The sequence below is a fragment of the Staurois parvus genome, unplaced genomic scaffold, assembly GCF_062004578.1.
Source record: "Staurois parvus isolate SC_StPar_1 unplaced genomic scaffold, SC_StPar_1.0 ptg001328l, whole genome shotgun sequence".
In the NCBI taxonomy this organism is placed as follows: domain Eukaryota; kingdom Metazoa; phylum Chordata; class Amphibia; order Anura; family Ranidae; genus Staurois; species Staurois parvus.
In genome coordinates this window covers 4555661-4571517 of record NW_028319124.1, presented here as the reverse complement: position 1 = coordinate 4571517, position 15857 = coordinate 4555661, and the positions used below count along the sequence as shown (strand labels likewise).

Here is a 15857-nt window from a genome sequence, read left to right as displayed (position 1 = left end):
TACCACTAACAGTTGACCGTGGCATATTTAATAGGAAGGAAATGTCACGGATGGACTTATTACACAGGTGACAACCTATCACAGTACCACGCTTTAATTCATTGAGCTCCTGAGAGTGACTGGAACACCTGAAACCAATTATTTGGAGGGGTGTCTCAATACTTTTGGTATGTGTATCTCTATCATCTATCTCTAGATCTCCTTGCCCCAATACCACAATGCAAATGGTATATGATGACTGCTTTATGCAGTCAATTAACTCCTATAGCTGTTTCCAGCTAGCAGGCAGGAAACAAGGTGTGCACTAACACAATAAAAGCTGAATTGTATGAGTTTCATTACACTGCTAGGGACTGTCCCATGCTCCTCTAAACTTCTTGTTAACTGTTTTGAACACTTCCCTCCTACTCTCAGCTCCTGAACCATGTTATACTCTGTTGCACTGACACAGTGCTGCCAGTCTGTTTTGAGAGTGAAGATAATCCTACCGTGACCAATAACCTAAAAATGCTTCAGAATTCAGAAGGCATTCAAATAGAATTTCAAAATCCCCAAAAATGGGGGGGGGGGGGGGGGGGCTTTATTAATAGGGAAATGGGGCAGAAATTTTGGCCACTGCAGCATATCGGCTGAAAATAGCCCGGTCAGGATCTGTCACCCCCCCCCCCCCCTCTCTCTCTCTCTCCCCCCCCCCCGCTAAAAGAAAACAAAGTTTCCTTTCGTTTCTTTCCCGAGATAAAAGAAACAGTTTTCCTTTTTAGCTCCGGGAAAAGTGACAGCTATTTCTGTGAGCTATAGCAGAAGAAAAAATTAGCCGGCAATTGCATTTAAAAATCGGCACCGACATGTAGTGACAGCCAGTGAGGGAGCCTCTCTGTATACACTGCTCCTCACCCCACCCCCTCCCCCTGCAAAGAGGACCTGTCACTCATATGCTATCACATAGGGGACTATTGGTCCTATGTGATAGCAATAAAATCAAAAGTTAAAAATATACATGAAAATAGGAAGAAAAAAAAAATTGGAGCCTCCCCACATACGCAGACGTTTCGGTTTGGTTTTCGGCCCTGTGCATTCTAAATTTTCAGTATCTGTTTTGGCACCAGAATTTTCATTTTTGTGCACCACTATTAATAAATACAGTACTGTGTAAACGTTTATAGGCAAGCGTAAAGAAATGCTGTGAAGGGAGCTTTCAAAAGTATATATTTTTACCAACTGACAAAATGCAAAGTGAGCAAACTGAAAAGAAAATCAAATTAATATTTGGTGGGATCACCCTTTTTGCCTTCAAAACTGCCTTCATAGCTGCATCAATTTTTCTAGGTACACTTGCACACAGTTTTGAAGTGACTCGGCAGGCAGATTGCTCCAAATCTTGGAGAAGTAACCATAGATCTTCTGTGAATATAGGCTGCCTCAAATCCTTTTGCGTCGTCATGTAATCCCAGACACTCATTGTTGAAGCCAGGGCTTTGTTGGGGCCAAACCATCACTTCACCCTGCCAAGCAAACATTGACTCTAATTTGGAGGCTCCGCACTCTGAGCCAGTCTGTCGTATTCCATGGTGCTCAATGAACACTTTTTGATTTGGAGATGTTTAGGCAGCATCTGGGGGAAAGAGGAGAGGCAGGGCACTAATAGTGTACAGAAACCGTAAGATGTAATAGGACTTTTTTTTTTTTTTTTTTTTTTTTTTTTTTAGAGCTGATATTTGATCACAAGCATGGCTGGACCATGTTGTATAAGATGGGCTTCATAAAACAATATGATCTTTCAGTCGGGGACCATGAAGTGTGACGTTCTGTAATTTTGTAGTTGTGACATGGGGCTGACATTCTGGTTTTACAGAAACAGCAGAACTCCAAATTGCAGACAACACAGCACAAAGCTCTTTTTATTGTAGAGGTGACATAATCGGCTGACAATTCTCACAACTACCATTTGGCTGCATGAAATCGACAAGTGAAAGCTTCCTGTTAAATAAGTGCTTAAGCAGCAGATGTGAGCAAATTGCCATAGTTTTTGTTATCTATACTGACAGTTGTTGAATTAGGAGCTTGGTCATTGGTTTAGAATTTTTAAACTCCTGTCCAAAATATATATTGTATATAACCTAAGGGCAAGTGTTACCCATTACTGTCATGCTAAATGGCACATTCTAACATCAGAATGGATAGTTTTCAGCAAAACTTACTGAGCCTCATGTAAAGTCATAGTAGCTGTACCTGCTTTTGGATATGTAGTGGCCTGAAAAGTAAGTGGGGTTTCATCTGGGGTGGCAGTGGCTTGTTCTGTGTTGGAGAGCTTACCCAGGTATATCTGCATGTCATTCACTGCTGATTGGTGTGTTTCCCCCCTTCTCTTTTTTTTTTTTTTCCTTTCTGTGTATTTTATACATTGCACTGACCAATATAGTTATGCAAAGTGGGAATTGACCTTCAAGTTCCTTGATTTGGTTTGTATTGTAGCCAGCTGTTTTTTGCTTTCATATATTATCATTTGACTTTCTCTGTAAAATGTATTTTTATATCCTTACTGGGTGCAGAGGTCAGTTGTCCCATATGTAAAATCTAAAGGAGAGGGAAGCCATACATGAAAAGTAAATCTATTGTGGGGGAATTATAAAGCCAGAGAATAGCAGATCTGGCACATTGCAAGGGCAAATTTTGCTGCCTCTCTATGGCAAATTTGTGATCCTGGTTACTGAAATCCTAGGCATCCTACTTCTACAGTTATGCAAGGTATTAGGTTTTCAATCAAAATCACAATGAAAAACCACTCTAGAAGGTATCCATATTATTATTATTATTATTATTATACAGTATTTATAAAGCGCCGATAGTTCGCTCAGCGCTGTACATTACAAAGGGGGACAGAACATGTGACAGAACAATACCAATACAATGCAAAACATGAGGGGATTGAGGGTCCTGCTCTTTCAAGCTTACAATCTAGGAGGGAGGGGATGGTGGCACAGGAGGAGATAGCTGTGGGGGATGGAGTGGTAGGAAGAGTAGAGGAGGTCAGTCAAGTTAGCAGGGGGTGGGGTAGGCTTCCCTGAAGAGATGGGTTTTCAGGGTGCGCCTAAAGTAGAGGAGAGTAGGTGATCTGATGGGTTGGGGCAGGGAGTTCCAGAGGATGGTTGACACCCTGGATAAGTCCAGGAGGCGGGCATGGGAGGAGGAGACCAGGGAACTAGAGAGAAGGAGGTCTTGTGAGGAGCGGAGTGTGTGTGCTGGGCGGTACTTTGATATTAGGTCAGTGATGTTCAAAGCAAGAGTCGTCATGGCTACCTCCATGGGGTGCAGGGGTTTTGAAAGACCATCTGCAAATCCCTATCATTACTCAAACACTCTGCCCTGAACATTATTTGACGTAGTTGGCACGATAGAAGTTCATGGCACCAACTAGTTCTGTACAGGGTCCAGAAGTCTGGACACTTGTTCAGCTGACATGACATCTGTGTTTATAAAGCTTTGTGTCTTGCAAAGGTCACCATGGAAGGTAAGTATAATTGCCATATTGTACTTCATACTTGTGGAGTTTTTCTTTGAGAAGTGGTCAAAAGAATATCTTATATTGGCACAGTATGCAGGTTCTCGTTGCTCATATTTTGCAAGTCTATCTGTGGGAAATGGTACCATAACTGTCCCCTTTCATCCTGTAGAGAATATAACCATAGCTGTACTGTTTGGAGAATGCGCCTGTCCAACTCTAATGTGTCCATAACTATCCATCTCTAAGAAATGGGCCTGTAGCTGTTCTACAAATATATACCTTTTGTGCCAGACCTCCTTCTTGTGGTTTACCCAGTAAAAGATAACCAGATACCACTCATGTGATCCTGTATGGTCCACAGTTTAGTGCTTGACAATTTTTTTTTTGTTTTTCCTCCCTCTACAGATGAGTGACATGGCATGGATGGCAGTTGTTGAACATACATTAGCAGACGCTCTATACCATGTGGAAACAGAGGTTGATGGCAGAAAGAGTCCTCCATGGGATGCTTAAAGGCCTTAATGCTAGTTTCTTTTTATAGTGGTGTGTTTTTTTTTAGTTTTTTTGTTTTTTTTTTGTCCTCCCAATTTGTCTTCCTTAATTTGTTTTTACTGATCTTTCAATGAAGAAATGACTGGGTTTTCTCTGGCAATAGGGGAGAAAAGTCTTCTCGGTGCATTTACTGGGCACCTTACTAGAAGTGGAGCTTGGCTCAGGGCTCCACTAGTTACTGAGGGCTTCTTCGAATACATTGGCCTTTTTACATTTCTTTTTTTCTGGGTGGGATATTGTTTTTCTTAGCAGTGGAGATCATTTTGTCGCACGTTTCTCAAAAAAAAAAAAAATACTGGCTCAGATCACATCCTAGGTGGTTTCTCCCTGTACAGGTTTAAAAAAAAAATTATCCGTTTGGTTAAAGTGAGACATAATGGAAAACTCCACCTCAAATGCTTTTTGTGGCAGAAAGTGAAGGGAGCAGTTTTCACTGGACAGAAATTTTTACAGAAGATCATAGGAACCTGAGTTTCTAACCTTTTTGAAAGTAATGTTTGTGGAGATAATACCCAAGACTTGTTGACCTTGCTGTGAGGAAGTGAAATCTGTACAATAGGAAGATAAACTTCAATAAAAACATTGCATAGTTGAAGCAATAAGGGCACCAAACAAACGTCCTTGGGAATCCAATCAATAACATGAAAGCAAAAGGCAGACAACACTTTTCAGGGACCAGCAAATCCTCCATGGCTTAAGCAATGTATCAGAGGGTTCAGTGGTCTCAAAACACATCTCGTGAGACAGGTCTCTGTAACCGCTCATATCAAGGAAGATTGTGCCAGTATCAGCAGCAAATTGACATTTGGTTGGCGTGTTTCTCTGACCAAAAAAATGCTATGCATGCCTTTTTTTTTTTTTTTTTTTTTTTTAAATATGTAATTTTCTATTGTTTGCATCCTTAGAGTTCGGACCTCCAAGACTTGTTTTGGTGTACTTGTTGGCTTGACTACAGATGGATTTCTCAAGCTGGGTGACTCCCATTTTGCAGAGATCTCCTGTCTTCAAGCCTTCAGGCTCAAGTAAATGTTCCATTTTAAATCCTCTACCAACCATTTATTGCATAGGTATTAGACACTTAAGCTGGCCACTATATTCTTGGAAAGGCTCATATGATCTTAGTCCATATGAAATGGCTTTTGGTAACCTTCACAAATTTAGAAAAACTTTTTCCAAATCAAGAGGTTTCAGCTATAGATCTGAACCAGAAGTGGATTATTAATCTTCATGCAACTTGACTTCCTGTTGGGAATCAAAAATTGGCATTCTTGTCGGCTATAGAAAATAAATTTGTGTGCATTTACAAAAGCCTTATGCATGTGCCATTTGATTCCTAGGTGCTACTCCATTTTATTAATCATGTTTCTTTTTTCTTTTCAGTTTTATTGCATGTATCTGATTTTTACCAAATTAGTGCAATTTTATTGTTTCTGTATTATTCTGCTTATTATGTGTCCTAAAATCTTCTAGTTTCTTAATGGTGTAACAATGACTTTTTCAATGAGGTGTCTGAGGATATCAGAAGAAGAAAAAGCCCTTAGAAGTGTATTTCCACTTTCTCAGTCAAGTTTGAGAACCCTGTTGTGCGTTTTTGTTCCCATTCATTGAGCAAAAATTGTTCTCAGAAAATGTTTAAATATTTTAAGATGTTTCTTAGAAGAAGGCCTCCTGGATTTTTGAACAATGTCAGCGTGAGCCTATCCTAAGGACAGGCTGAGTCTCCTCTCTTTAACCCATAATGCAAGAAGCCCAGCTTGTAAACCCTTTGTTAGGACAGACTGTGTTCAAATCTAGTTTGTGATGATTTTAATATGTGCCTGCCCAGTACAAGACAGGGTTACATATGGCAAACACAGCTGCCCTGCCCTCAAAGAACTACATGGAACTGGAAAATCCAGAAGTGTAAAATTCTAAGAATAAAAAGGAGACCACGTTGGGTGGGAAGGTGTGTTAACCCTCAGGATAAGCAGGTGCCACATCCTGATTCTAATTTCGACAAGCAAGGAAATGAAACATATTGGATCGCAGTCCATGGACTTTCTGGGCACCACATCACAATATTTACTTCCAAAAATACAATCTTTTATTTCTGTATATTAAAACCTTAAGAGGGCTGCACTCTGTTGTATACTAATCAGACAACCACAATTATGATGTGCTTGTGACTAGGAGACAAACCATTTTTCTATATAGTGTGTGTGACCACCACCCTAATCGACACAAGCGTGCAAGATGGTACTTTTAATTTGCATTTTAATTTAAGTTTAATGGTTTAACATATGCAGAAATAAAGATTGTATTTAAGTAAATATTGTGATGTGTTGCCCATAAAGTCCATGGACTTCCTTTCTTTGCTCTGGAATTTCCACAATGGCTTTGCATAAAGGTGAGTGGCCATTTTTTTTTAAAAACACTTTTTTCTTTTTAATATATGCTGTGGGGATGAGAACATTTAACAGATTCAAAGTAGGTGTTATCCCCAGTTTGGCTGCAAAATTGGAAATACACTTTTAAGGTGGTGATAAAGTAATGATTATAGAGCTAAATCACCAAGTTATAAGAAGTTGAAGCTTTTAATAGGTAATAGACCCTGTCCTAGCCAAACATAACACCCTTCACCATATAACCTGTTGCTACTGTCTGTCATATGAAAGAACAATCTGGATTTTTTTCAGTCATCTGTTTCTTCACCATTATAGGTTAGGTCTTAGTCAATCATCACATGAATGTACAAATCAAAGCCAGTAATTGGTCGAGCTTGTGTCTCTAATCATGGTGACAATGACCTGTGGTACAGAGCTGAAATAACTGGATGTGCTCTTCAGTTATAACTGACATTCATAGCTTGCAATAAAATTCTGATCTGAGATCTGTAGCTAGAGTCGGCACAGGGAGGGACCCAACATTCTCTGGATGTGTATAATTCCTAGAAAAAAGTGAGTGGCTAAATAAAAGTGCATTTTGAAGATTAACAATGACATGAGTACATATTATAAAATACTACCACAAGTGTTTTCAAAGGAAATGTTAGGTCTTGTGACAGGATCTCTTTAAATCTAAAATAACCCATGCAGCTTTGTGACTTGACACAATTGCCTTTCTCAGAATGGTTGACAAGTCCCAGGTAGTGACCACACTTTTTCATAACCCAACTGATATTTCTCTTTGTGGGTTTTTTGGCCACTTTTCAGATCTATTGTTTTTGGGTATAGTTAACGCCTAAATGCTGAATTAATGGTTTCAACAGCTTTCTGCTTTTGTGATGATTGTATGTTCTTCAATCCTTTTTGCATAGCAGAATTGTTTGTGTTGGACAAAAAGGATTGGATGCTGTTACACTTGCATCATACTTTTACTACTTTTATCTTCATTGGCCTACACTGATTGGTCTGACAGTGTATGTTGGCTTTATGTCAAAAGCTGAATACAAGGTCAAGTGTTTAAAGAGGAACTTTCACCTGCCCATTCAGGTCTGTGTCACCTGAGTCTTCCACCCTAGCAAAGTATAACCTATCTGTGCTCCCTCACCACTGGAGCACCAGGTATGGGGAAGCATGCGACAACTCCTCCATCACCCCAACAATGCTTGGTTCTGAGCAGCCAATCAAGCCCAAACACTTGTCATATTGGGCGACTCATCAATCCACCCAAGTAAACTCATGACACCAAAGTTTTCCCCGGGATGAACTCTTCCTGCTGGTAGGCAGTGAGGGGGGGATCAGAGGCTATGCCTTGGTAACTGAGGTTGGCTACCAGAAGACTGTACTCAATGGGAAGGTGACAGGTTCTCTTTAAGCCAGAGATGTTTTGGTTACTTATTTTTAAACTGTCTGAGCCACTGTTTTATGTAAGGTGTCTTTTATTGCAGAAATGCTATTCTCTTCTAATCTATGGCATCTTTTTTTTTTTTTACCTCCAATTGGTATTCTATTATCCCATTCTTCCCACCCAAAGGAATCTTTACAACAGTACAGTTCTGCATAGTGCCAATAACACATTGCCTGTTATTTCTAGCACTTCTATATGTATCTGGCAAAGTATTACTTCCTGGTCACTATGAGGCCCGATGTGTTGCTGAATCTGGTGTTTGTTCAGATGTAAAAAATTATTCTTGTAACAAATGTTTTGTTTTAAATAAAGATTTTTTTTTTATTTACTGAGATGTCTATTTATTGTGCCTAGTGTTCTACATGTGACAGAGTATAGACCAAACTAGAACCCAGTGTTTAGAAATCTTGTCTGGGTTCAGGAGAAGCACCCAACTGTATACATGCCCATTGGTGTGCCTCTCATATTTTATATTTAATGATCTGTATACAGAGTGACTGGGTGAACAGGCCCTGTGTTTTGTTTTATGATTGGGCTTAAAATATATGTCAATAAAGGCAGTTTATTTGTGAAGATTGATATCTGATTGAAAAGGCACTTAAACTAGCAGACATCATTTCTCAGCTGTCTTTGGTGTGCGCAGAAAAGACCAACTACATCTGCTGTCCACACTTCAACCCTTCCAAAACGCCAACCGGGCATGGGACCATGTTTTTGGAAGAATTCCCTTTCATCAGCTGCTATACTTGCCTGCCTTGCATTTTGTTGTACAGCAAGCAATACTTGTTCATATGTTGTGTGTAACTTCTATTCAACAATGGTTTTCCTTTTTGTTTTGTTTTTAATTGGCCTGTCCTTTTTGTTATCTGCCTGAGTGCCACAAAGAAGCTGTATAGTTTTGTGAAAATTTATGGGAGATCAGACAAGATTTAAAATTGCTACAATTTACCATTTTGATAATTTGCAAGGTCTGTCAGTGCCATAGGCAGTGCGGCTCATTTTCAAGAGTGGTATGAATTTAGTCTTTCAACCAGGGTGCCTTCAGGATTTTTTTAGGGGTGCCTTGGCAAAATGCATAAAAATTGCCCAAACTTTTTGACAAGCCAGTGCGTGGATCAAGCCTACCTTTTTGTTATACAAAGCCATGGGTTTTCATGTGCACCATTACAACCTTCTAGCTGCTGGTGTCCGAACAACCAATGACCTCATCATTTGATAAGAAGGATGTTTTGGCACGTTATACGCCGCCCCCCCCCCCCCTTTTTTTGTTAGTACTGAGGCTACATTAGTTGAGTGAGGAAGAGAAACTGATGAAGAGAAACATTGGACTACTAGTTGGCACCAGTGTGCAAAGGTGTATTTGCCTTGAAAGAATAAATCGCCTCTCTTGTTAGTTTTACATAATGCATCAACATCCACACATGAAGAACGCTTATTGTAGTTTTTACATTGTTTGAATGAGGTGTCTTGAGTTTGTGTAGTTTTAAAGGGTGCCCCAACTGTAAAAGTGGAGAATCACTGGTATGAATACACATTTTTGTAAAGCAGCACTCTGAAGCCAATTCAGTGCAATACAACTGAAAGAAAGTTGTTTGCAGAAAATTTCTATACAATGATTTGGCCCCACTAACTATTAGAAAAATGTAAGAATGTTCTTTTAAAACAAAAACCATTCTACTAATGTATGGCCAAGTCCATATACTAAAGTCCAACTACATGTTCCATGCTCATGTCTGTGCCGGAAATAGAAGAGAAATTTAGGGACTTGCCAATACCCTATAACCCCTCCTATCAAAATAGGATCCCTCACAAAACCTACAAATACAACGGTACTCCATCTGATCAATGCTGTCAGAGCTTGCATTCCAGCTGTGTAGTGTTGGCTGAAGTCGCCAACTTTAGAATTGGTGATGTCAAAAATATGAGATGTTCAATGCATTAGAAAGTCCGCAATACTTAACCTCGGCTCCAACACTTGCAAGGTCCCTCGTCGGCATCTTCTCTATGGCTTCTTTCATGTGCTAGTCTTTGGCCATCTTGTTTGGCTGGCACAGGATGGCGTAACTCCTGAGCTGCACAAGTATGCAAGCAGGCAGGTAGTTATTTTATAGCAGAAGAGACCTTGCATATCTTTTTTGCAATAAACAGCCTGCTGGGTGACTGCAATTTCTTAACTTTTAGGACCCAGGTGGTTTTATTATCTGGAATTGTCTCCTCCACAGGAGAATTCTGTTGTTATGAGGGGAGCAAAGCAATCATCCTCCTTGATCACAACCTTTAGAGGTTTCCTGCAGCAAGAAAATACTTGCCTGTTTGCCCACCTATGTAACCTGTTCCTTATCCATTATAGCAGTAGATTTACTAAAACTGGAGCACTCAACCAGCAGCTGATTGGTTTCCATGCAGGGTTGCACCAGAATTTGCATTCTCCAGTTTTAGTAAATCGCCCTTATTCTGTTTTAAAAATTACTAAAGTTATTTGTTTACATTTTTCATTTTGACAACTTTTTTCAGTTTTGACTGGTTTTCTTAGCATTCTTTCAGACAGACAGTGAGCATTTTTTCCCCCCTTTCCTTGCTCAATAGCAATTTTACATTGTGGGACTGCTCCACAACTGCAAGCCAAGCATTTGGCTTGTCGTTATGGTTCAGCCCCATTGATCTCTATGGTCCAGTTCAAGTGGCACCACCTAAGCTCCTGCAGTTTGAGTTAAAAATGCAGCTTAGCCGCTTTTTTTTTTTTAACTACCCCCTGGCTGTCTGTATGAAAGAGCCTTCACAAGCGATGTATACCTTCATATACCAGTTCTTTGCACTTTTACTGGAAATTCCCTTTCAATAATTTTGTTAAAAGGTTTCTTTAGCTTTTCCTAGGTCAATTTCACCAGAAGAGGGAAAATAGGCAAATCACTATTTGGCTCAGCAATCATGCTGAATGAAATCTGGCTCTTGATTGCAAAATGGACCCAAAGATTAACACAAACAAAAATATCCAATACATAATGCACAACTACTTCAAAAACTGTCACACTGTGTATATTGTACATTCATACCACACTCTATATTGTACATTCATACCAATAGGACAATTCAGGCGTTCAGTATTAATCCTTTTTTTTTTTTCTTTTAAATATAGAAAAATGTAAAGTAATGCTCTTAGGAGCCAAAAATATGCATACTAGGGGGAGAACCTCTGGAGGAATTGAAGATGAAAAAGTATCGGGCTCCCTGCAGATCAGATTCAGCAATAGCATGCAATGCCAAGCTGTAGCAAGCAAGGCCGGCAGACCACTAGCATGCATTAAAAAGGATATTTACTGAACAGATAAAATGAATTCTTCCGATTTACAGAACTCCTGTTCAGCCACATCTTGAGTATTCTGTCCAGTTTTGGTCACCAATCTGCAGGGAGGATGTGCTGGAACCAGAGAGTTCAGAAAAGGGCAATAAAGCTAAGAAGGGGGCTGGAGGACTTTGATTACGAGGAACAACTACAAACATTAAATGTATTCTCCATGGGGAAGAGATGCTTAACCCCCTTGTGCTTAGGCTTTAAGATTTGTTTTACCCTTAGGCACTATTTTGCAACTGTGACGTGTTAGAAAAACTGTACATATCACAACTACTTTGTGCATCCAGGTGGATTATACCTTGTGTTTTTCAGAACAAATTGGGCTTTCATTTGGCGGTAAATGGTAATGGATATCTCCCTTTTTTTTTATCAATGGAAAACTGATCCAAAATAGTAAAAAAAAAAAAAAAAAAGTTTTTTTACATTTAGTTGTATATTTCTTGCTACTACCATAATATTTCACCACAGAACAAGCCAAAATAATTTCTCTTTCTCCTGATGATTGCAGCATCATAGTACGGCCCAGAAAAAAATAGTGTGCATTTTGGTTTTTATCCTGCCACTGACTGACACTGATACTAATTTAAAAATTAAAAAAAAAAATACTGACTTTTGACCCTGACCTTGACCCAAACTCTAACCCTGGCACTGACCTAGATCAAACCTTGATCTAGTTATTTTTTATTTTGTTAAGTGTTTGTAAAAAAATAAATACAAATAATAATTTCTCTCTGAAAGGACAGAGAGAGATACAATGTATAATAATAGAAAAAATCTTTTTAACTATGTATCATGTAAGTGCAATTTATCTATTGTTTATTAATAAATTGTCAATACTGCACTTAGAGACGCCTTCCACTCTTTTTTATGTTACTGCATTAGAGCCTTGCTTCCACTCTAAGAAGAGCTGCCTCAGTGTTACTGCTCCCATCCATCCATCCATCCCTGATAGCCATCTGGCACCTTTATCCTTCAGATACAGAGATTGGGCTCTAACAAGCGCGCCCTATATAATATACATGTTCTGGTTGTTTTAGAGATACAATGTATCTCTCTCCTCCATTCAGAGAGAGAAAACAAGGGGGGCGGGCTTCACAGTGACTGATCACTATGATAGCCAATCAGAGGCTATCACAGCGATCATGTGACCTGAAATCGGGAGTTCCAGGTCCCGATCGTTAGAACGGGACCCGGGGCTCTCACTGACACCCTGGGCTTTGTTCTGGGAGCGCGGTGTACGGCACACTCCCAGCACAAAGACCGGTACGCAAATTAGCGATCCCAGTCCAGCTAATTTACGTACTCGCGGTACCAAGGAGTTTAGAAGGGATATGAGCAATATACAAATGGTGACCTTAGCACTGGGAGGAAAGTAGTCAAGGTAAGGGCTCTAAAGAAGACACATGGCCATACAATGAAGTTTGACGACAGGTGGCTCAGTTATAACCACTTGCCTACCGGGCACTTTCACCCCCTTCCTGCCCAGGCTCATTTTCAGCTTTCTGCACTCTCACACTTTAACAATTGCACTGTCATGCAACACTGTACCCAAATAAAATTATCATTTTGAGACAGAGCTTTCTTTTGTTGGTAATCATTCAACACTGATGTTTATAGTTCTTGCTAAATAAATTAAAAAAGACAAAATCTTGAGAAAAAGAAAAAAAATCATTTTTCTTTGTTTCTTTGAAAAATTAAAAAAAAAGTGAAACTGTTTCTGTTATACAATTTTGCAAATTAGTAATTTTTCTCTTTCACTGATGTGCACTGATAGGGCTGCACTGATAAACAGGGTACATATCTGTGTGCATACCCCTGTGACACTTGCTGGTTACCGGCTCTCCTCTTCTCACACTGTGACAGCACATAAGGAAAGCGCTGCCGAAAACCGGCAGGTGTGTTTACATTGTGATCAGCTGTGATTGGACACAGCTGATCACATGTTAGGGGGCTGCTGTGATTGGCCTTTTACCACAATATGTGATCAGCTGCGTCCAAAGGACAACAGCCGCACTGTAGCTGTCTTTCGGCTATAGCGCAGTAAGGATGTGGTTAAACTGCATAAGGGGTTCTTTATTGTTAGAGCAGTAAGGATGTGGAACTCCTTTCCACAGCTGGTGGTGTCAGCAGGCAGTGTAGATAAATTCAAAAAGCTTTGGACATGTTTCTTAGCATACACAATGTACAGGATATTGAAATGGTAGTGACTATCTCGGGTCACTAAACGCACCATGCTCACACACCGGAAACAGGGTGGCCTTGGGGTTCCTAACTTCTCTAAGTATTATATGGCAGCTCAAATCACACCTTTAACTTCCCTGTACGCAGCACAAAAAGCCCCCATATGGGTAACTTTGGAAGCACTTTTCTGCCACCCGAGCACTTTTCTCCTTCTCTTTACTATTATGGCTCCCTCTGAAATCCAAACCCACATGTCTTAGCCCCCTTATGTCCCACTCATTGCACATATGGGACTCCCCAAAATACTCTAATGGACTAATCTCTCCCCACTTACCAGTACTTCCCCTCGTGGGTAACCCCTTATTCCCTCCTGGCCTTGAATCATCTTCCTCCTTTCATTGGTGGACCTCACACAACTTCCATTGTAATCACTCATTTCTTATGGGCCTCTCCGTTTACACCTGGGCGGAAATAAGGGACAAACACAAGGCCCCCCCTATGGAACTTTTCCACTATCTACAGCTCAAACATTGGGTAACTTCGATCTTCACTAATAAAGATCTGACCACACAACTGTCCCTGTTTGAACATATTTGCCAGCGGACTCCTTTCTCTCCTAAACTTATCTCAATCCTGTACTCTCAACTATCTAACCTGCAGAACCCAGTAGCCACGCTTACGTCTCCAGATGGGAAAGTAACCGCAAAGGCACTAAAGATCATGCATGTTGGTCACAGATATGGTCAACCCTGACCTCATGCTCCATCAATGTCTTCACTTTGGAATCGGCCAAAAATTCAATTCAAAACAGTGACAAGATGGTATCTTTCCCCTTCTGCCTAGCTTTTCTCTTCTCATCAGCCCCTAACACTTGTTTTTGTGGCTGTAATACACCGGGCGATGTCCTACACATATGGTGGACATGCCTTATGACCTCCCGATTTTGCTGAAAACTCAAATTGCTTCAATCATTACTCACCTACCCCAGAGAGACCCACAGTGCACTTACACTTTCAAACCTCCGGGCCTGCCTAAACACAAATTTAAACTATCCACCCATTTACTATTGGCAGCTAAACAAACCATAGTGAAAGCCTGGAAACAGCAGTTTGTATCCTTCACAGACGTTCATCACCTCCTTGACTTCTTTCTAATAAATTAAAAACTGGCTAGTATACTCAGACACCCATGAGAGATTCCTTAAAACTTGGACTCCGTGGATTCAATATGCCCATCCGGAAATCTCAACAAACAGCTTTACTTCACTGTAACCCAACCATACCTCACTAACTGCACTCAAGCGTGGTGAGCATCCACTTCTTACTTGTCTCCCTTCTTCTCTTTCTCTCCTCTCTTTTAATTTCTGTTTTTCGGCTCTTCCGCAGGGATGCCTCCTGAACTACATGATGTCTTTACATCTCCTATTTTGCAAGCATTTTAGCATATCTTTATCGCTATAGGTTTTCTTTAATGATGTCTGCCGGTGACCTACAATCAAACAACCTTTTTATACACCAATTACCTGTTCGACAGAAAATGTTTGTTCTACCTCTGTTTTTGGACAAGTTATCCAAATCGTTATCTACTTTAACTATACTTCATACATGTAAAACTGCTGTTGACTACTGTTTCTGGTTGTAATCCTGAATTTGATTTTGAAAGCTGTCTAATTTGTACTTGAAATATTAAAAAAAACAATAAACATCTATTGAAAAGAAAATGGTAGTGAGCAGGGCCATGGATAAGGGGGGTACCACCAGTCCTCCTGTATGGGGCCCAGGCCAGCAGGGGGGGTCCAGGCAGCTGGGTGAATTTTATGTGGGCATGGAGGGTGATTGCCACAGCGGGGGGGGAGGTGACAATTACTAAAACCAATCCCCTGTATGGCTGTCTCTGCAGCAGCTGAAAGCTGGCGTCTTCTCCTCTCCCTACCGCTGGCTTTCAGCTGCTGCAGAGAAAACCGTAGAGAGGATCGGTTCCAGTAATTGCCACCCACCACACCTATCACCCTCCCTGTGAACCATCTGTTTCCCCCTGTGTGCCCCAGTGCCGTTGGCTTCCCTCCTCTCCTTCCCACCAACAGCTACAATCACATAATAGGATCGTTCAGGATGGAGAATGGGGAAAAGGACTGTGAAATGTGTCACATTTTACCAGCCCCTTCCTTTCCTGAATTCACACAATGAGTTATCGCTACCAATCACTCATTGTGTTCATTCATAAATGAAGCATTATAAACTAATTTTTCTTTTGAGGGGGGGGGGGGCTGTCAGGTTGGCTGTATGGGGCCCCATGGTTTCTATCAGCAGTCCTGGTAGTGACTTAAAAACACACACACACACTCAGGTTGAACTAAATGGATTGGTGTCTTTATTCAGTCTTACTGACTATGTAACCAATTGACACATATTTTGCTAGTTTCAATAAAAAAAGAGACCCAGG

The 15857-nt window shown here is 40.5% G+C and overlaps 1 protein-coding gene across 1 annotated transcript in view; it reads left to right on the top strand.

Annotated features, from left to right (window-relative positions):
- ASH2L (ASH2 like, histone lysine methyltransferase complex subunit) overlaps positions 1-8211 on the top strand; it is a 32403-nt gene extending 24192 nt beyond the window's left edge. The window contains exon 16 of the mRNA XM_089661292.1: positions 3908-8211. Within this exon, the coding sequence (XP_089517418.1) occupies positions 3908-4015 (108 nt within the window). The 3' untranslated portion in view covers positions 4016-8211. The remainder of the gene's footprint in view (positions 1-3907) is intronic.
- Positions 8212-15857: the final 7646 nt, after the last annotated feature.